This window comes from Vespula vulgaris, chromosome 9 (assembly GCF_905475345.1).
Source record: "Vespula vulgaris chromosome 9, iyVesVulg1.1, whole genome shotgun sequence".
In the NCBI taxonomy this organism is placed as follows: domain Eukaryota; kingdom Metazoa; phylum Arthropoda; class Insecta; order Hymenoptera; family Vespidae; genus Vespula; species Vespula vulgaris.
The window spans coordinates 5,771,698-5,793,536 of NC_066594.1; the positions used below are offsets into that span (position 1 = coordinate 5,771,698).

The 21,839-nt window shown below is 36.6% G+C and overlaps 1 protein-coding gene across 3 annotated transcripts in view; it reads right to left on the reverse strand.

Annotated features, from left to right (window-relative positions):
• LOC127066114 (ubiquitin-conjugating enzyme E2 H) overlaps positions 1–21,755 on the reverse strand; it is a 29,928-nt gene extending 8,173 nt beyond the window's left edge. The window contains exons 1-5 of one of the 3 annotated variants that reach the window (XM_050999462.1): positions 19,650–21,373; positions 9,178–9,254; positions 4,031–4,103; positions 259–426; positions 30–158 (exon numbers count right to left, since the gene is read on the reverse strand). In XM_050999462.1, the coding sequence (XP_050855419.1) occupies positions 30–158; positions 259–426; positions 4,031–4,103; positions 9,178–9,213 (406 nt within the window). In that variant the 5' untranslated portion in view covers positions 9,214–9,254; positions 19,650–21,373. Of the gene's footprint in view, positions 1–29; positions 159–258; positions 427–4,030; positions 4,104–9,177; positions 9,255–19,649; positions 21,374–21,525 lie in introns of those variants that run through there. The other 2 variants (XM_050999461.1, XM_050999460.1) reach the window with 2 other exon arrangements.
• Between the last annotated feature and the right edge of the window lie 84 nt (positions 21,756–21,839).

Consider the following 21,839-nt stretch of genomic DNA (forward strand, 5'->3'; position numbering starts at 1 on the left):
AATAAATTACAATAAAAAAAAGAACATACCTGCTACCTTCTTCTTGTATTCCTCTGGTTTGTGAAGATACATAGCAGCTGCATCACCGTTTAGAGGATCGATGGGATTGGGATATGTTAATAGCTGAGGCAGGAAGGATTCGAAAATATTTGACAAGTCTGAAACAATCGAACGGGTTATCTTTATCTTATTTTTTCTGATATTAAAACGAATAGAAATTAAGAATAGATCATAATTATTGTGAAAACGAATGCATACCATAGAGGGCAGTCCAAGCCTGGTTTATAACATCCAGGCATACGGTGCCTGAAACTTCGTCAATGTTAGGGTGGTAGACCTTGTTCATAAACCCGATCGAAGGAGATTTAAAGGGATAATGTTCGGGCAAGTGAACCCTCACCTTCCATATTCCACCCTCGTAAGGTGCTGTAAAGAACAATGGACGATATGATTACGATGTAACAATTATATATCCGATTCATTATTTCGTTCTCGATCGAAAAATATGATAAATAAAAAGGCAGTCATTTACAAAACCTGCAAAATAAAATCGAGAGAATTTGCTGAAAAAGAAAAAAAATAAAACTCCTCAAGAAGTCGTGCCTTTTTCGTTCGATTAAAAAACAAATCTGCAATAATAATAAAAATCCGTAATTTATTTTATATATATATATATATATATATATATATATATATATAAAATAAACGAAGTAAAATTGCAGAGATCTATACGTATAAAAAATAAAAAATTTGTTAGCATCGTCAAAATGACACCATCAAAATGAAATCTCCTTTTTTTTCTTCCACCAAACTTCTCAATTGTGTTACCGATTCGCGTTTACTTCACGAAAGGAAAGGAATAAAAGAACGATTTGCAGCCGATCTTCAGTTAGATCGTTACGATCGACTGTGTACAGTTATCGATGTTATTGCACGATCGGAGATTCAAAGGCTGTACCATAATTCGCGCTACGTTCACGGAAACGAGAACGTTCAACGGTAAAATTTCTCAGAGGGCGATGTTCCTTCGTGGAAATAGAAAAAAGAAAGAACGAGATTTCTTCTACTCGTACAATCTTTCCCATTTAAAAGAAAGGAAGCAAAGAATATCTTATACCCTCAGCAATGATAAAATATTTCAAATACATACATTCGTATAATGAAACGTTAAAGGTGGCTCGAGCATGTAAGAATAGTTCGACCGCAATCACCTCAATGAATCGATAATAAAGAGATCGCAACAATATAGTTGTATATCTATGTAAATAGAAATTACATATGTATATCTACTCATAAAGTAAACGTCGCATACGTTATCTGAAATGAATAAATTGTTAAAAGATCACGTTGCGCTTGTCACGATCATACTGCGGAAATAAACTTCTGATTTCCGTTAAAGCTCGATTATTTCATAAGATCTTACTACGATGCTGATTAAATCGAATAATTACTAAGCAAGTATATCTTCGATAAAAAATGATTAAAAAAAACAACGAAGAATGTATGTATGTATGTATATATATATGTATGTATGTATGTATGTATGTATGTACGACATTCTTATTCTCATTGTTTTTACTATTGTTAATAGTCCCACGTAAGTAAGTACGTTTCTATTCGTCATAAATCCGAGTGTCTTTTGCCATCGAATGTTGCAAATTATGCGTACGACGATACGTATACGTTCAGGTATCCGTACTGTATGCGTGAAGGCGAGAAACATGACCCACCTGTCCGTGGTTCACGCACGTGCACACGCATAAACGTGTTGGGGATTCACGGGTGAAAGTATCGATACCCACGCACGCGAGTCATGAGCGTGTCTCCGAGAGTGCATTGCAACATGCACCGCCATCTTTACGGTCTAACTTCTCTCTAACGAAACCTTGACATTTTTTTCCTCTCCTTCTTCTTCTTTTTTTTTTTGTTGCTTTTTGCACGTCCCTATTCTATCCCTCTCTTCCCGCGTCCTGCTTAACCTTTCTCATCATCTCCTTCGAACTTTCTTTTTTTTTTTTGTTTTTTTATACATACAGTAAGGGTCACTTCCTCTATTTTCTTATTCATTTCTTATTTTATATTTTGTCCGGAAAATAAAATAAACTTTCACGAATAAAACATAAACGAACGATACGGTAAATGAAATAAAATGAAATTAAATGTTCTTTCCTTTTCTCTATGCAAGTCCATACCCTCCCACTTTCCGTCGGATTTTGTTCTCCTTTACATATACGTACGTATAATCTTACGCCGTAGAAAGTGCGCCCGTACGATAACGTAACCACCACAAACTCGTTTCGTTTCGTTTCGTTCGATCTAAGCACATAGAACGGCATGAAAATTTTCCGTTTGAATTTCGCGCTTATCTCGGACCGCATTCCGACAGAGACAGGAATGAGGTTCCCTATGTTATAAAACTCTTTTACGATTTGCTCGTTGAGAATAACAAAGTTTTTCATTTACGAATCGCGAACGATTCTTAACTATGGACGATATACTATGGAAGAATGGTTTTTCTATAGACGATCACTACTGCTAGTCGCTCGACCGGAAACCGGATGCGATTGTCGCGACTCGTACTGATCGTCACCCGATCGAAATTATTCCTAGCGCACGGGAATAGTTCTAGAATTGAAAATATGCTAAAACTATTTAAACGTTACATTATTTCCATTGAACAAAGCTACGTGATCAATACTTCACATTTTTTTACGCGATATTCATGAGTTTTTTCTTATTCCCTTCTTGTTCCCGTTTTTCTTACTCTAAAAAAAAAAAAAGAATTAAAAAAACTGTAAAATATTTCGATAGATTAAAAAAAAAAAAAGAAGAAGAAAAAACAGATATCGAAGAGAGAAGTAGACCATAATCGATGGAGGTTAGATCTAAAAGTCTCGCGAAAGCGATTTAATATTTGCTGCACACCCTCCTTGATTTTTTTTACAGGTGTATTGGGGTTACCAAGGGATAGAGAAAGTGGTGGGAGAAGGAGGAAGAGGGGGAGGGTGAAACGGTAGTGGTAGACGACGCAGTTCAATATCAATCTTCTTCTCTCTGCGCTTGACCCACTGACCCAATTTTCTTCCTCTCGAGGCGCTCAACGAACAGTGCATATATAATAGTTGGGGGCCTATGCAAACCCGCTAAATACAAACGCATTAACAATAATAAATGAGATATTAGCGTGCAAATGGTAAGAATTCTATGTGGCCTTCGCCCATTGAGGATGTTGTAACATTATGATAGAAACAGAGAGAGAGAGAGAGAGAGAGAAAGAGAGAAAGTAAAAGAATGTCGGCATGACACGCAGGTGGTATCTATCTCTATCTCTATCTCTATCTTTCCTACTTTTTCTTTTTCTTTCTCTTTCTGTGTAGATTTTTCTTTTAAACTTCGAGTATTTTGCTTCAACCTCGTTGAATTCAATAAAATAAGTATGTACGCGTATTTCTTATCGAAAGGACCGATAAGTGAAGGAACCGATCGAAATATATATTTATCTACATATTCCGAATGAAATGGGCCAAATAAATGTTGGTTTAAAGCGTTAGCCCATCGAAAGAAATTTTGTGAATAAATCCAATGGCGTTAAGCTTATATAAAGATAAATTAAAACGCGTAATCATATTATTGACATTATAGATTATTTTGTTGTAAAAAGTTAGAAGAGTTGCAAAAAGGTCCGATTAAAATTGTTATCTTTGTCGAGTGTCGAACGTATGTATATTTAGGTATTTAACTACGATGTCTAGACTTTAGACTATTCTCTCTCTTTCTCTCTTTCTTTCTCTCGTTATCTATGTGTAATATGTTCATTCTTCCAAGTGGTTTCCCATGAAAACTAGGGATTATTAACGACGTTTGTTCCGAACAAACATACGATACATTGCTTTCGCGAGATACATATCATTCGTTTGGTGTTCCTTGATTCTCAGTTTATCTTATGAGATTCGCGGACCTCAGGCTTTACGTTCGTGATTAGAGTGAACATACGATGTGTTTATATGTATGTATGTACGATCTTTTATACCGATAACGTTCCTTGATTCTCGTTCCCACGTTGGAGCATCGTGATTTCCGTTTTCGCCGATGAAAGATACGCACTAATTTAAGAGAAAGGAAAAAGAAAAATATATATATATATATAAAAAAAGGAAAAGAAGAGAAAGAAAAACATAATATCGTATGTATCGTCGAGCAGTACGTTTCGATCGTTTTCCGGGATTTATTTTTTCAAAGGGGTATAGAAATGAAGAAAACGTAAGCGAGAAAATAAAATCGTGAATCATCGCGTGCAAGAGATTAAAACAAGATCTCTTCGTCATTTATTAAACGAACGGTAGCGTAAATGTCGTAGCGTAGGTAGAAGAGACACAGAAGGAAAGATAGATAAATAGAGAGCGAGAAAGAGAGACTCAGCGATATTTATCATCGTCCATTTTCGGCTTACGAAATGACGAGCGAGTGTTAGCCGAGATTACGAGCTTCGTGCGATTTGATAAACATGCTCGACCTTTTTATCTGCCTACTCTAAAACCTTCTCTCTCACTCCCTCCCTCTCTCTCTCTCTCTCTCTCTCTCTCTCTCTTTCTCTTTTTCAATCTCAATCCCTCTTACTCTTGATCCAGAAACGAAAATGAACATTACCGAATAAGTAAACACACGAGAGAATTTTATTTACTAACGATAACGACGATAAATCGAAAAACGAACGTACGAACTTACGAAAAAGAAATCGTGCGTAATTTTGACGAATAAATTGAAAAAAGGAAAGAAAAAGAATATACAAATATATCAAATAAATAAATAAATAAATAAAAAAATAAAAAGAACGATATTATCGAAAAGTTATATAGTATCCGGAGGTAATTTTATTTAAAATACATACATATGAATATGTATGTATGTAGAAATCAAGCAACCGGAATATGTATGTACATTGATGCTTCTGGCAAAAATCTTCTCTCCGTTTCCGTTCCATCCTCACCGCCTACGTGCCCTTTATATGCCCCACGTATAAGATTGCAAAGCCTTTACGTTAATATCGCGTGCATCGTGCCTTGGAATAGAACGAAGCGAGAATTCAATGACATGCCGTTGTTGCTGCTGCTAACCTTGCCTCCTAACATCATAGTCACGCTAATATAACACACTTTCTTTAAACGACGACGATTAGCGACATTATTATCAATAACATCCGTTAGATCTATAAGAAGTCTTCTTTCGTAAACGAGATATATTTTTTTTCCTTCATCTTCTCTTTTTTTGTTTTTTCTTCATTCTGCTGTTTTCTTTTTTCTTTTTCTTTTTCTTTTTCGTGCAAAAAGCGGCTTGATCGATACCATAATTAGTATAATTCCACAACGATAAAACACTCCAGTTCGTTCTTCGTTATCTCAACTCTTCTTTTCTATACTCTTCTATATACCACATATTTACTGATCACAAATCTCAGAATTTTATATCTGTCTACGAATTGTTTCTTGATTAATTTAACATTGTTAAGTAATAAATTTGTCGACATTTTATAACATTTAGAAATTCTACTTTTTCATTTATATTCCTTCTCTCTTTTTAATTCTATATACCTATTGAATTATAAATCCTACGAGAATTCATCAACAAAATTGATATCAAATTTATTAAATTAAAAAAAGAAAAAAAAAAGCAAATGAACGTGTATTTCTGATCACTTTTCAATTATTCCTACTATTGACCCGCATTCGTACGCGCAGAGTTGTGACATACAAATGAACGTTGCGAATTCATCGGATATGCAATCAAATTGTACATCAATGCGTTGCTAAATTAGTAATGGAATTTATCGTAGAAATCGTTATTGCTATAATTATTATAACTAACTAGCTTTAATCTAAATTTTAAGAAAGAAAAGAAAAAAAAAAGAACGACGTAATTGAATAGTCCAAATTAATAAACCAATCTAAAAACACGACCGAATAAATTTATAATAAGCGTATTAATTTTATATCTGGTACCTATTATTCGAAATCCCTTCGATCGGAATTTCGATGACGCACGTTTGCGAAGGTACATATATACATACATACATACATACATACATACATACATATATACATACGTATACACACACACACACACACACACAACGATGAATTTTGCTCGAAGCAAGAGAAGCAACGAGAGTGCGGTGAACGTCGATGCGCGCGCGTGCGTACTTTGAGACTTTCTATATAGACGCAATAAAATGTGTAGTACGAGCTTTCGTAATTTCAATGAAAGAAAGAAAGCCTAATGAATTTATTTTTATGCCATGTCTCTTAGAACAAAGATTATCTAGGTCGAATCGTTCGTTATCGGCCGATAATTCAGATAATCGCTCTTTTCCTGTTTTTTCTGTTTCTTTCTTTTTTTTTTCCTTATCTTTTTTACAATCCACAGGATTTAAATACGATATCGCGTCTTTTTTGTTACGTACGAACTTCGGAAAGAAAAGAGGAGAGAAAAAAGGGGGAAAAAAAATATGGAAGAGAAAAGAGAGGAAAGAAAAACGAGGGGAGAAAAAGAAAAAAGAACTTTCCTTACGAACTCAAATGCGCTACAAAGCTAATTGTAAGTGACTCCGTGTTCTATACGAACAGAAAAATCTTAGGGCGTATTAGAGCCTTCCCGAGTGTAAAGTGGGTCACCCGTTGCACTGCGGTATCTCCGATGTATATCAAGCGACCGCTCGTTTACAGCCATTTCCAAACGAGCGTGCCACTTCGTACTCCAAAGCAAAACCTTCTGCTATTCTTCTTTCGAGACAAGCCGAGTGTGTGTTTACTTCTTCTTCGTAACGTCCTCGAATTATATATATATATATATTGGCACGCAAATATATAATACATACACACCACTTTAGCAAGGCAATCTGACACATTGAACGAATTAAATGCTGCACATCTTACGGTGGAAGGTCGATATCTTTCTAATGATACGCCTCGCTAATTTTATCCATATTAAAAAAAAAAAGAAAGAAATAAAAAAAGAACAGAAAGAAAAAAAACTAAGCTCGTCATCCGTTTTCTATTTTTTTCTTTTTTTTTTTGTAATCGTTAGATTTATACCCTTTCTATATACATATTCGACGAAACGATAAAACCAAAAAAGAAAACGCACTTCTTTTCCAGTTTTCTCGCTTATCGATTGCTTGATCTAAGTTCTTTGTACTCGCCGAAAGGCAATTATCGATACGCAGTCGCGATAATCCGACTTGTGAAACGTAGAAAATGAAATAATCACGTAATTAGCGGGAAGAGAGCGGTTACTTCATCGTGCCGTTGCGCTTACGATCCCTTTCCTTGGTTAAACTTATATTCACTTTTCCAGGAGAGTTTCTAAACGGCAACGATTTGCGCAGCGGTAGTAATGTAGAAGAAGTCGTGAAGAAGTCTCGCTCGTTACACAATTTTTCCTCGTCGTCTACGTACTTACTTACGAACAAAACCAATCGACGACCGTACCTTTTGATATATCTAAACGTTCGTACGAATAGAAAGAGAGTTAATCTTATCAATTTATAACTACGCTATTCATTATACAATTTATATACGTGTGTGTATATATATATATACATACGTATTTATGTATATACGTACATATATATCTCTAAACTTTGAAACGACGGTTTATTTCGTTCAATCGTGTACATACTTTCGAAAGTTTTCTATTTTCATTCGTAGATATTTCGTCAACAAATCGGGTCGAGAGTTTCCAAACAAAATGAAAAAAAAAAGGAGAGAAAAAAAAAAAGAAAAAAGCACAGAAGGAAAAAAATCTAAAGGAAAAAAAAACACACATAGAGAAAGAGAGAGAAAGAGAGAGAAAGAGAAAAAAAATAATCTACGCGTAAATAAAAGTCATCGTGATATCGCGAAAATTAAAACTGAGAAGGAGCACGTTAATTACGCATACATAAGCGAACGTACTTGGAAACGATCTACCGTAGAAATACATATTTGTAGAAGCGACGTTTCTAGTACCGAAACGATTTGTGATTTAACTCCGATGAATTATATAGGGGAGCGCGAGTTCGCCGGGAGAACGGGACACAACGAGGCAAGAGAAACTGAATAAAATAAATGTTGCTCGGTATATTTACATCGTGCTCGCGCCAAACCCGTCGTGAATTGTCGCTTTATTCCGCAAAACGGGAGATCGTTCGTTTCCAACTGGAAATAAAATGAACGGTTACGAGCTCCAGCTCGAACTCGATTTCTACTAAGAGATCGGTCGAACATATTTGTCCGTACGGTACATAGTACTTACTTATCGGTTCGAAAACCGAATCGGTTTCGTTTTTGTCACGAAACAGAAATCATCTAGAATATTTTCCTCTCGCTCTTTCTACATACATATAATGTGTGTGTGTATGTGTGTGTATATTTATTTATCAAGAAAAAGAAAGAAAGAAAGAGAGAGTAAATAAAGTCATGTTGACTCGAACGAAGAGTCTCAAGGCAATCGATTTAAACCTGAAGAACTCGGACTTCTAATCCTGATGGACTACTCATTAACGAGAAGTCAAGGAACTTTTGGTTCGCGAGACTCCTGCCAATCGATAATGTTCTTCGCACGCGAACCAAGGAAAGCGTAAGTACGCGCCATTGCATAAGTATATCCGGTGTGGCGAGAAGAGCACGTCGACCTTGGAATATCAAAATAGATGGAGAGACGAAATGAACACGTAAAGCGATCCTTCGTCTCAGGACTCTATGTATATATACATTTATATGTGTATGTATGTATATACGTGCAAGAAAATTGTTCTGGTCCACGAGCTCTTCGCACGCAAAGAAATACATACTATGTACATAGATATACTCGTACGACAACATCATTAATTCAACATTGATCATACACGTTCGTATAATATCTCTACTGGAATTTAAAAAAAAAAAAATAATAAAAAAAAAAGGAAGTGAACTTGTCAAATTAACATAAAAATTTGTCTTAATTAAAGACTCGTGTACATATACGTTTGATACAATGTAATATAGCTATTATAATAAATAAATATATGAATATAAATTATATCTTGAAATTAAAGAAAAATAAAAAATAAAAAATAAAGGAAGAAACAGGGAAGAAAAAATATATGTATGTGATATATATATATATATATATATATATATATATATATATATATATACTTACTCCCTCGTGGTCCGTAGAATTTGACAGAAAATTCATTGAGTCCTCCGAGGATCGTCACCTCATGTTTGCTTTCTATTCTGTTATATAATGTATATATATATTGAGTTAAGGAAAATAGAGAGAAGACTGAGATAACATTAAACGTTTGAAAGGAAAAAGGAAAAAAAACGATGAAATGAATGTTAATCATGATTATAGATGCAATGAAAAATTGAAGAATATAGGAAATGTCAATATCATTTTCTCTTCGTTTCACGATCGTTAAAACACGTTTCATAGTCTCTCGAGAATGACTGTTATTGATATTACGATTGATGCAACGTAATGAAATGTCGACGATGTAACCCAAACGTGGCGCCATTATTTGCGTAGATTTTTTCTTTTTTATTTCTTGTTTCTTTCCTAAATCATTTACTCCTGCCAAACTCGACAAGAGTTAAGATTATTCGTACAATCTGAGAAAAAAAGAAAGGAAAAGAAAAGAAAAATTGTACGAAACGCTCGATTACCTATAATTCTCAACTTTCCCCGAGAATATGACAACCCCACGTTTTATCATCATATCTATTGGTTGTCTCACACGTTAACGCAGGTCATTGGCATGCTTTTATCTCGCGAGCGAGCAGGACTATCGATGAGCTCGGTTAGAAAGTGCTCGCGTATTTCTACAACATTTCTCGCCTCGAACGGATCACTTTTCTTTCGATCTTATATTTCCATTCTTTTTATTTTATTTCTTCTTTTTCTTTTTCTCGCAAACAGAAAAAAAACATTACATCGAAAACATTAAAGCGTCACCTGAAAAAGTTAAGAGGCAAACCATAACGACCATTCCCATTATAAATTAATTAATTGCAATTTATATTCCTACGACATAGTACGATGAAAAAAAAAATGTAAAAAGCGAATAGGTTCTCTTAAAAAAAAAAAGAGAGAGAGAGAGAGAGAATAATAGCAGAGTCAAAAAAAAAAAAGAACTACTGTTTTTTTTCTGCGATTTCTCAATATATTTCAAAGTATCTCACGTATTACATGAAAGGATCAAAGCATGGAATCGAGGTAACCGTTAGTAGTAACTCGTCCGCTCGAATTCATTAAATTTCGCTCTATCATCATTACGAGATAAAAGTAAACAGTGAAAAGAAGGAAAAAACAAAGCAATAAAAATCTAATTAAAGAAGGCCAGAAAACGCACGTATACGTACACACAACACACTGACACACACGCGCGCGTGCACGCGAACTACGTAGTAAGATAACGATAAAAAATAGCCTGACGCAAATTAGGTTGTTTATAAATAACTTTAAAAATATTCGAATACATAAGCACATTCTTAAAATAATTTAGTTATTATAGCGATACCTTTATCGACCACTGCCATCGTCCAAATATATATGTACTAATGTATCTAATAAAATTTATAATTATCTATCGATATCCCCTTCTCAATTTCACTTATGATTTTAAACGAAAAAAAAAAAAAAGAAAAGAAAAGAAAAGAGAAAAAAAAAGAAATGAAAACACGTTCGCGTCGCGTTGACCGCGATTACGCACTCTGGTTCGAGATCATTGAAGCAAGGGAAACGAAAAACAATAAAATTACAAACGATAAGGTGCGGCTCGGGTCTGTAACGCGTAATGATAAAATGCAACGGTAGAAACTACTACGGTTGTTATTAAAGTTAGCGATAGTGAGGGCGAGATAGAGAAGTTTGCTATCTAGATTGTAAACGTAAGAAAACGTGACGATTCTCTTCCTAGTGAAAAGAGAAAGAGAGAAAGAGAAAAAAGGAGAGAGAGAGAGAGAGAAAGAGAGAGAGAAAGAGGAAGAGAAAGAGTGAAAAAGAATAAAGAAAAACAAATAAAGAAACGACCGACTTATATCTATAGCCGACCAGGTGGATAGATAGTTTGATCGTTATAAAAGCTGCGTTTAGATAATCATTACTTTGTTTCTCGGATCGAATAATAGTATCACGGAATGTTCCGTTTCCGAACACGCTCTAGAATACATAATGAAAACTCATGTAGTGTGTTTAACTAGCGACCAATCATTTTCCTAGTTCCACAAGGAAAAACTACTTGAGCATTCGAGGTTACAAAGTTCCTAGATTGTTCTCTTTCACATTGAAAGCTTCCCTTTTCTTCTTTCTACGTGACCTCCTACATCGCGATACTAAGAGACTAATGCATGTAAGCCACTAAAGTCTCATCGATCGGTTTCGAAACAAGTTTCTACAAATTCCAATCGATAATGCGTTCAATAATGATCTCAATAAATTTTTCTTTTTTTTTTTCTTTTGTTTCTTCACCACGATGAAGATAAAACCCAAAGGAAAAATATTTTCTAATAGAACTAAAGAATCGAAAAGTATATATGATTTTAATTACGTTCAAACGTGATAAACGTCTCATTTAAAACTATATATATATTCTGATTTCACCGATCATCCTCGCGTTTGATTACCTTAGATAAAAAAGAAAAAAAGAAAGGAAAAAGAAGATTCTTTTTCGAATTATCGGACTTGTCGGACTTGCAACACTCGAGGACGCGGTATCGTTTCAATGGCCACCTACAACGGAACGACCTTTCTGCTTACGATTCCATCAAGGTTTCGTGCCTTCCACGATGAACAAAGCGAAGCGAGATACGCTATAACGTCGTCCCCTATTTACGTAGCGTGCGAAGGAGTTTTACAAAAAGGGAAAAAAAAATCGAACGATCGAGGAATGTTGTTGTAGAAAATATTTGCTTTGAAAAAATACATTTACTATAGCCATCGTCTACTCTATCTATTCATCTCTCTCTCTCTCTCTTTCTCTTTGATTCTCTATTTTATAAGGTGCGTCCAGATGCCTCGCCCAAATGTCACAATAATGTGTCAGACTTAATAAATTTTCATGACCTAATCAAAGGAAGGAGAGCTTCACGGAATGGAATTCGAAAAAGAAAAAAGGATAAAAAAAGAAATGCAAAGAAAAAACAAATATAAATAGAAACACGATCGCAGGACCTTCCGGATAATAACACACGATTCGTACAAACGGAAGTTTGCGTTACAAAGTCTCCCTAAACCAACTGACTCTTCCCTTTTTTATCGGAAATTAGCGATCACCGAAGAGAAGCAAACACAATGCAATTTATCTTTTTATCGATCATACCTAAGTCCCTGAGTTTGCTACCAACGATTTCTTACGTCATCGCGCGTATTACCAGGATTTTCATGATACACTAAAAAAGGAAAATTCATTAATGCGGAATATCGATGATGAGAGACGGAATATTACGATCGAATTGCGTTCGAATTGCGATATACTCCTCCGGATAATTTATTCGGTTGATTAACGAGAAATCAAATTTTATGTCGATAAACGTGTTCACACTACCATAGCGAGAGAGAACCCATTTCATTAAGGTGAAACCGTTACGGATCTCCGTTGATAACCCTGTTCATTAGAATCTAATCGATTAGGTTAATATCCCTTCGAAACACAAACACAAATACACACACACATGCGAAGTTGGAAAATCATTTCGGTGGAAGGACCACCGAACCCGAAACCTTCGAAAATTTCGTTAATGCTTTCGTTTTCGTTAACCGCCCACAATATGTTTACCCTTTCGTGTTCAATCTTCTCTCCTCTCCTCTATCCTTCGCGAAAGACACCTTTGCTCGATCATCCGACAAAAATTTTAAAGAAGAACTATGTAAATACCTATATCTATATATCTTTATAGATACATATTTATTTATGTACGCCGAAGAAGTATAACTTATGTCAACTAATAACACGTACTCGCATGCCAAGTCGTACGAATTTTCGTTTTGTCGTATAATAAAACGATTCACGTATGCACCTTCGAGTTTTACGTGACCATCAAGCTTATCACAGAGCGTGACACACATCGTTAATCTCTTTAGGATCCTTCTTATGCACGTCCGTAAACGAAGAAATTTGCTTTACAACGATTTATGATCTATCTATCCTCGTGATATTTGTCAGCTATTAGATTAAAACAGAAGAAAGAAAGAAAGAAAGAAAGAAAGAAAGAAAGAAAGAATAACAGATAAAACTGTTGTCCTACGATTATCGATATGTTAAACGTAATTAAATATTCCGTCTGTTTGTCTATCTATCTCCTTGTCTCTTTTTCTTACAACGTAGGAACAACTTTGAGTCAAGTCTGGTATACGTGACCAGCCATATTTGTTAAGAGGAAAAAAAAAAAGAAAAAGAAAAAATTAAAAAATAACGAGCTGTTATCACTAAGAACTTATTGCTAATACGAGACCGAAGACTTTATTTAAGAATCAATGAGTTTCACAAGGAGTGGCAATTTTTTTGCTCATTTAACGTGCAGACACACGAACAACTACTCTCTGCTCTTTTCCATACGTTGAGCACGCGTTCACGGACGAGAAGAAGACAGATAATATTCTAACAACTTCCTCTTAATCCCATCACTCGTGTCCCGTAACGAATGAACAAGAAAAACAAAAAAAAGAGAAAGAAAAAATTGAAGAAAGAAGAAAAGAAAGAAAAAATTAAAGAAAGAAGAAAAGAAAGAAAAAAGAAAAACGAGAAGGATTCTGTAGGACTCAATACTGTTACAAAATAATCATTCTTAAACTCGTTGGAAATAAAGATGGCGTGTTGCAAGAAACGAACAAATCTCGAGCAGTGTAATCGATCAAACATTTTACGTTGACTTGTAGAAAGGGATGCCAAAAAAGAAAAGAAAAAAATTTGGAGGGGTAAATACATGTACGTATTTTATATGTATGTATTCACATGTATATACATACGTCATATAATAAAATAAAACCAAAGAAAAAGATCATCCGTCTATCTCCACCATTGTGCCGACGCATTCGCTCGCGTGTCGTTCTGAAGATAAAAAAGGATAGAAAACGCAAGGTCTTTACTTGTTGAAAAGCAATAACAGAAGCTATGCGGTATAGAAAATCTATTACTCTAAGTTTCCTTTTATTAGATGTACCATATTCATATACTATACTTTCGTCTCTTATTTTGCGATAAATACAATCGTCGTGTGAACGTTATTCTTGCTTATATATATATATATATATATATATATATATATATATATATATATATATATATATACCGAAGTTTAAAAATTATATCCATTGAAACACGCGAATGGATATATAATGTATGACATCATCGTGAAGTTAAATGGTAGAGAAATAATAATAGCAATAATAATATTTAAAAAAGCAGTAAACTTTAGTTACTGGCTACTATTGATAAAAGCTAACTTCTTATTGTTTCTTGATAAGAATTATTAATATCAAAATAATTATCATCAAGAACAATTTCCCAGACACCGTTATTACTTTTAACCGCAACAACAAAGCTTTATCCATTATCGAATAAGATGTCAGGGTATAGAAAAGTGAAGCAACACAAAAACACGGAAACTTTTAAGAGCACGTTGTTTATGTTGTCTCGATTGGAAATGATGTCTTCTTTCGATCTCAGGGATTTCAAGAATGTGTTCCAAGGGAGTTCTAAGATTTCACTAAAATATTCAAGACTGTTCCGCGTAAAATTAGCAAGAGCCAACTTTTTTTTTTTTACTTTAGTTTTATTCTAGTTTTAGAGACAATACGAATGAGTCGGCAATTTGGAGAGGGAAAACAGATCGTTGTCGTTCCAAAAAAAAATTATATGAAGATAGTAGCGCGCGATCTTTGGAAAATCTTCTGAGGGTTTCGCCAACCAATAAAAAATAAAAAAGAAAAAAGAAAATTTGTCAATCCCTGCTCTATCTATTTGTGCAGCCCTACCTATCTTACTTTTAAAAAGGCCAATCGGCTTACGAGAATACAATGAAGCAAAGAGAAAGAGAACGCCTTTGTTAATAAGCCTTCGTTAACACTTAATACGGGAAAACGATACGAGCTGATAAAGCAGAATGAGTTTTTAATTCTATAAAAGAAAAGGAAAAGAACGTACGCGTTTATTTCTCTCCCCCCCCCCCTCTCTTTCTTGTTGTCACTCTCTTTGAAAATGCTAAACAAAAAAAAATATAAAACAGAGAAAGAGAGAGAGAGAGAGACAAAGAACGACTCGGCCGCGATAGTTTCGTGAGTCAGGGGCAAACACGCCTTTAAATTGGAACATAAAATCTGATGTGGTTGCGAGAACGTTTAAAACAGACGTGACTCTGTGCCAGATGAAAGGAAACGATTTATTGTAAACCATGAGGAGAGGCCGATCGACAGTGCACACGTGTCATCCCGTGTTCGGAATGAAATTGAAATAGTGATTTACGTGAACTGAAGACATTTTTAACGGGACGTCCAATTCGAATGGAAAACACAAATATAATTCAATATAAAACAAATACGAGGCTACTTTTTCGAAATGGCTTTAAATGGGTCAAACGGAGTTTTTTTTTTCTCAAAATAAAAAAATTACATGTGAAAATAGCGTCGAAGAGTTTAATAGGAAAGATATAAAATTTCTCTTGGATCTATATGCTGAGAATTATCAAAGGATCTATCGATCATTGATATCTAAACAATATATAAATAAACAATAGTAAAAAGCAAATGTATTCACGAATCAATTAAAATCTTTCAGAGAAAGTATTTTCACATATAGATACCTGATACTCTTATCGTTTTCCATTTGGACACTTCTTCGATATTCCCTATTTTACATCAACCTTCGATCGCAAACGAAATCATTCAATAGATAAATATTGAAAAAGTGATACGAAAGAAAAGTGTGATCGACGAGAACTTTCGAAATTTCTTTGTTGTTTTTCTTATCGATCGCGAGACGCGACGTTTTAACGAAATTTTTTAATTAATTTTTACTACTCGAATCGATAACGAATAACATCGTTCGAGATATCGAACAAACGCAAGGACAAATCGAAAGAACTATACGCGCATAGATGTGTTTCTAAAAGGGTCTCGCGCGCTACAAGCGAGTTTTCGATCTCTGAAAATAGATCATTCGTCGCAAGAAACGTCGACCAATGTACAACGTACCTACGTACGTAGGTACATACGTACGTAAATATGTATATATCTATGTGTACGTAAATCTACGTCAAAAGACTGAAAGATAAAGGCCCTAGGAATGGAAAGTTACCAGAAACGTGTGTTCGTGTATATATATATATATATATATATATATATATATGCATGATACGTACGCATGTATATTCATACATACATATATACATCTATACGTATATATAACATACATCGACGAGATTAAAAGTTCAGAAAAAAGAAAAAAGGGCAGAGATAGCCCGTTCACTCGTACTACTTTTCTTTATAGAAACGATTGTCCTAACTTTAACGCAACACGCATAACGCATACATAAACTGATCGATATATCGCGAAAAAAGAAACGCGGGAAAAGTTACGTTTACAAAAAGGAAAACTTGTAGGATTCGTATCATAGAAAAATGTCAAAAGGATCGTATACCATGCATTTCTAAAATATCCGACGTCAATTATAGCAAATAACTTCTGTATACTTAAATACGTATGGAATTTTACATTTCGTAACTTTGACGAAAGTAGATACGTTGTACTTTGTCTCTATAAATGTCATTTTAAAAAGAAACAAATAACTACGAATCGGGCAAAAGTATCGATTCCTATTGAACTATCACGTCGAGTAGTACACCAGTACTAATGTGACGACAACGGGGTTACGTCAAACGGGAAATAAATTTTCGTAGTTCGAGGTCGATTACTGTATAAGAAAGACTACATAAATACATAGATACATACGTACGTACGTACATGTATACGTACATACATACATACGTTCATAAGTATGCTCGCATGTTAACGCACGTAGGCGAGAAGGCTCGCGTTGCGCGTCTTTATCAATTGAGAGAGAAGTAGACGCGAGGTGCCATCATTGAAAGTACCAGACGCGGGAAATTTGAAAACTTTAAATCATTTCCTTCGAATTTTCCGGTTTTACGATAATTCATCGGAGTAGATACATTTTCTTCTCGATTCGTATAAAGAAATACGAAGAGATAAAGATAAAGATAGAAACAGAGATAAAGACAAAGATAGAGATAGAGATAGAGGAAAAGAGATAGAGAAAGAATGAATATATATGACAAACTTTCGCGAAAAAGCATTGATTCGCTCTCGATTTGCGTCAGAGTAAAGCTTCCAACGACGTTCGTTCTATAGTCGTCCGTTTTATTTTTACGTGCAACTGCGAAGAGTCTCGTTACGTTCTCGTCGATCCCGCTCGTCTGTTCGTTCAAAGAAACGAGGCCGAAACGAACGTCGCGATTGCAACGTCTCCATTGCTTATACTGTTCCTTCGCGCTCGCATTATCCTTCACCCCTTGCTCCTCACTTATCCCCACCCACTCTCACGTGTCTATCTGTCTTTCTCATTTCATTCTTACACGCGCACGCTCGTAGAAAACGATCATTCAACTTCGTAACTCTTTTGATGATATTGGACCATCGTTAAAACGTCTAGAGAAAATTTTGATTGAATATTCCTAACGTAAACGATCTACATTTTATATATGATATAATACTATTTACCTCCCCCATTCTCTCTCTCTCTCTTTCTTTCTTTCTAGATAACTTATCAAATACATTATATGTGTAATAGATACGTAGCTAAAATAAAATCCAATTAAAGGCTTCAAAAAATGGACGGATATATTTGAAAGAGAGAAAGATGGACGACGATCGGTGGCAAAGAGAAAAAGGGTTCGTGAAAGAAATTAAGGGATATAAAAAGATGAGACGACTAAATGCAACATCGAGAAAAAGAACGCCGAAGCTAACTACATATCTACATATGTATGTATCTATATATGTATGTATAAGTATGTGCGTATATCTCTGTCTTTCTCCTTCTTTATCTATCTCTGTCAGCCTATCGAGTACCTACTCCCCGACCGCCCACCCACCCGCCTGATCGCCCACTCCATCCCAACGTTCTCTTCGCCCCCTCTCCACGCTCCCCTCCCCACTACGAAAATGCAAGCGCGTATGTATGTATTTTCCAAGTGTATTTCTTAAACGAGAATAGAGACTCTTAATATATCGCGAGAAGTTGTTAGCGGAGACGTGTACGATCAGCTGGTTAAAAACAGCTGTGTACCCGTGCGTCCGTCAACTCGTTCGTTCTATACTTCCCGTCTGTTTGAAGAAAAATTGAAACGGCCCTCATACTCTTTTCTCTTTCTCTCTCTCTCTGTGTTTCGTCTCGTTTCGTCGAAGGCATCGTACATCGCCATTGTGGGCCCGTGCAACCATTGTGTGCACGTTGCCGTGTAAATCTCCAGTGTCTCCTCCTCCCCCTCGCACTCGATCTCCCTGCACCTACCCCTGGTCTTACTAACCCCCACCACCTACTGAAGCCTTTAGCGCACATCCCCACCAAATTCACTGTCGTTTCCCCTCTCGGTGCTATCGTTCCGAAGATTAGTGTAGTAGTAGTATCAGTAGGTAAGTAGTAATAGTGTAGTAGTAGTAGTATAATGCGTGTAGTAGAATAATAATAATAGTGTAGTAGTAGTAGTAGTAGTAGTGGTAGTAGTGTAGTAATAGTAATGCAGTATTGATAGTAATAGTAGTAGTTGTGTAATAGTAATAGAATAGTAATGTAGAATAATAGTAGTAGTAGTGTAGTAGTATAGTAATAGTAGTAGTAGTAGTAGTAATAGTAATAGTATTAGTAGTAGTAGTAGTAATAGTAATAGTAGTAATAGTAATGTAGAATAGTAGTAGTAGTGTAGTAATAGTAATGTAGAATAATAGTAGTAGTAGTGTAGTAATACTAATGTGGAATAGTAGTAGTAGTAGTGTAGTAATACTAATGTAAAATAGTAGTAGTAGTAGTAGTGTAGTAATACTAATGTAGAATAGTAGACTAGTATAATAGTAATGTAGTAGTGTAGTAGCAGCAGCAGCAGCAACACACCAGCAGCGCAGCAATAGCAACAGCAGGAGGCATGGTCGATCGTGTATGCCCCCGATAAACAAACGGACTGACACACGACTTATGCACGCACATAGACACATCATATGTACATACATATGCGCGCGCATGCACGCTCATACACACTGACCCTCTCCGACACTTGCAAAGAGAACTCTAATGTCGAGTCACTTCTATATTCCATTGCGAACACGTGTGTGATAGAAAAACGGAAAGAGAGAAAAAGAGAAAGACAGAGAGACAGAGAGAGAGAGAAAACGAACGCGTCGTGGCAAGGGGTTGCCGAGAGACGAAGAAAAACGACTAGATGACGAGAATGTAGAAAGATAGAAAAAGAAAGCAATAGTTTAGATAATAGAGAGAAGAAAGATAAATGAAGAAACAGAGAGAGATAGACAGACAGACAGACAGACAGACAGACAAATAGATAGATAAATAGATAGAAAAGAGGAGAGGAGAGATGTTAGAAAAAAGTTTCAAGGATACAGTTTGATAACGTCCGTGTCCATACGTCGTTTTCCAGCGCTGGGGGACGACATATTTGTCGGCTGTTATTGGCAAGTAAGAGCCCTTCGTACCCGAGTCCTTGGATCAGCTGTGCCACCCGATCGTAGCTCCACGCACGAAGGTCCTCCACGAGAGTCCGCTACGTATCCAGCGCGCACGGCTTCGTGAACTCACGGGTAAACGCTCCTCCTCCTCCTCCTCCTCCTCCACCACCGCCACCACCACCACCGACTCCTCCTCCTCCTCCTCCTCTTCTTCTTCCTCCAACGCCGCAACCGACTCCTCTTCTTTTCTTTTTCTTCTTCTCCTCCTCCTCCTCCTTCCTCCTCCACCTCCTCGTCGTCGTCGTCGTCGTCTCCTTTTCACGGTAACGCGCCGCACTCTGTCCGTCGCACCAACAACGCTGCTGAATATCGAGCACCGAGAAAGAAAAACAAAGACACGCGCACCCAATAATCACCGTACGACGTCTTTGTCTTTGTCTTTGTCTTTGTCTTTGTCGTCGTCGCCGTTTTGGCTTTCGTTTTTACTATCGCCGATCTGCCAACGCGATAGAGAAACGCTCGAATAAACAACGACGCGCGAGATACACTGCCAGACGACGACGTCGTAAACCCGACGACGGCCAATCCGAGTTCTTCTTACGGGAAAAAATAATCCCTTGTCGGTGATTCAAGTAAACGACGCGGCGCGACGTTAACAAAATAGACTGATCCTCCGAACGTCAAACCGAACGAACTAACGTCCGATCGTCCGTCCGTCCGTCCGTCCGTCCGTTCTTTCGTTCGTCCGTCCCTCCGTCCCTCCGTCCGTCTATCCCTCCGTTCGTCCGTCCGTCCGTCCGTCCGTCCGTTCGTTCGTTCGTCCGTTCGTTCGTTCGTTCGTTCGTTCGTTCGTTCGTTCGTTCGTCCGACCGACCGTCCGTCCGTCCGTCCGACCGACCGTCCGACCGACCGACCGATCGACCGACCGAACGATAAATAGACCGAAATTACTCGACGTGTCGTATATCTTCTCTTTGTTAGTCGCACACTCCTAAACCGATCGAGAGAGGACTCCTCTGTAAGCTTCAAAGAATCATTTCGTTCTCGGCTACGAAGCACGAGCAAAGCACGACTCCAAGTCGCACGAATGCGTCTCTTCGACGAACGACAACAAAACGATATCCCTTTCCTCTGTTTTTTTTTTCTCTCGCGCTCACTCGTTCGCCCTCCGCCTCTCTCGGTACACCACCGGCTTGTTCTTCTCACTCTGTCTGTCTCTTTCTCTTTCTCTTTCTCTTTCTCCCCTCTCTCTTTCTCTCTCTCTCTCTTTCTTTAACACTCCTTCACACCCACCACGCACAACCTGTCAACCCACGGACGACTTCACTGCATCTGCGATACTGCTCTCTCCTCGACGTACTGGACTCTCCTTCTTACCCCCTCCACGCTATTCCTCTCTTCCTCTCTCTCGCTCTACCACGACCTATACGCGCTTCACCTAATTCCCACCAGATGGCACTCAACCGTTCGAGTCGCCATCTTGTTCCTACAGAGGCGGGCTTTTCAAGCTTCTCGTAGATCACGTTCAACGTGCTACGTTATATCGAAGTTGGCTAGATTCTCGAAATTTCGTACACTTCATTCCATCGCGAATGATTTTATCCGTTTTCCTATATATTTTTGTACGATATTCTTTTTTTTTTCGTTCTATACACGCAAAACGCTTCATTTTTTATATCGAGAATCGAACATTTTAGGTACAACGTCGATCCGACTGTAATAATACTAATTCGTAATTTTAATAACGATGAATGATGCAACGTTATGCATATGTCATATTTATTTTTAACCTAGAATGTTAAATGACTTACCAAAAATAGAAGAGAAATTGACTTCAGCACGATAAGATGAAAAAACACGTTCCCGAGTATTTTTCCTTTGGATTGAAGACAATTTATTTATGTTTGGTCTCAATTGAATGTCGTAGAAAGCATTATGTTTCATAGCGTGAAAAATCAATCGATTGAAGATTTTGTAAGCAACGATATCGCCGAATAAGCACCTTTTTCAAAAACTGATGCAAAATCCATCGTGCATTATGTTACATTAGCGACGTTAAGTTAAATACGTATCGACGTATAGAAAAACGATAAACAAAATAATAGCATTAGGTACAACGTGAAGA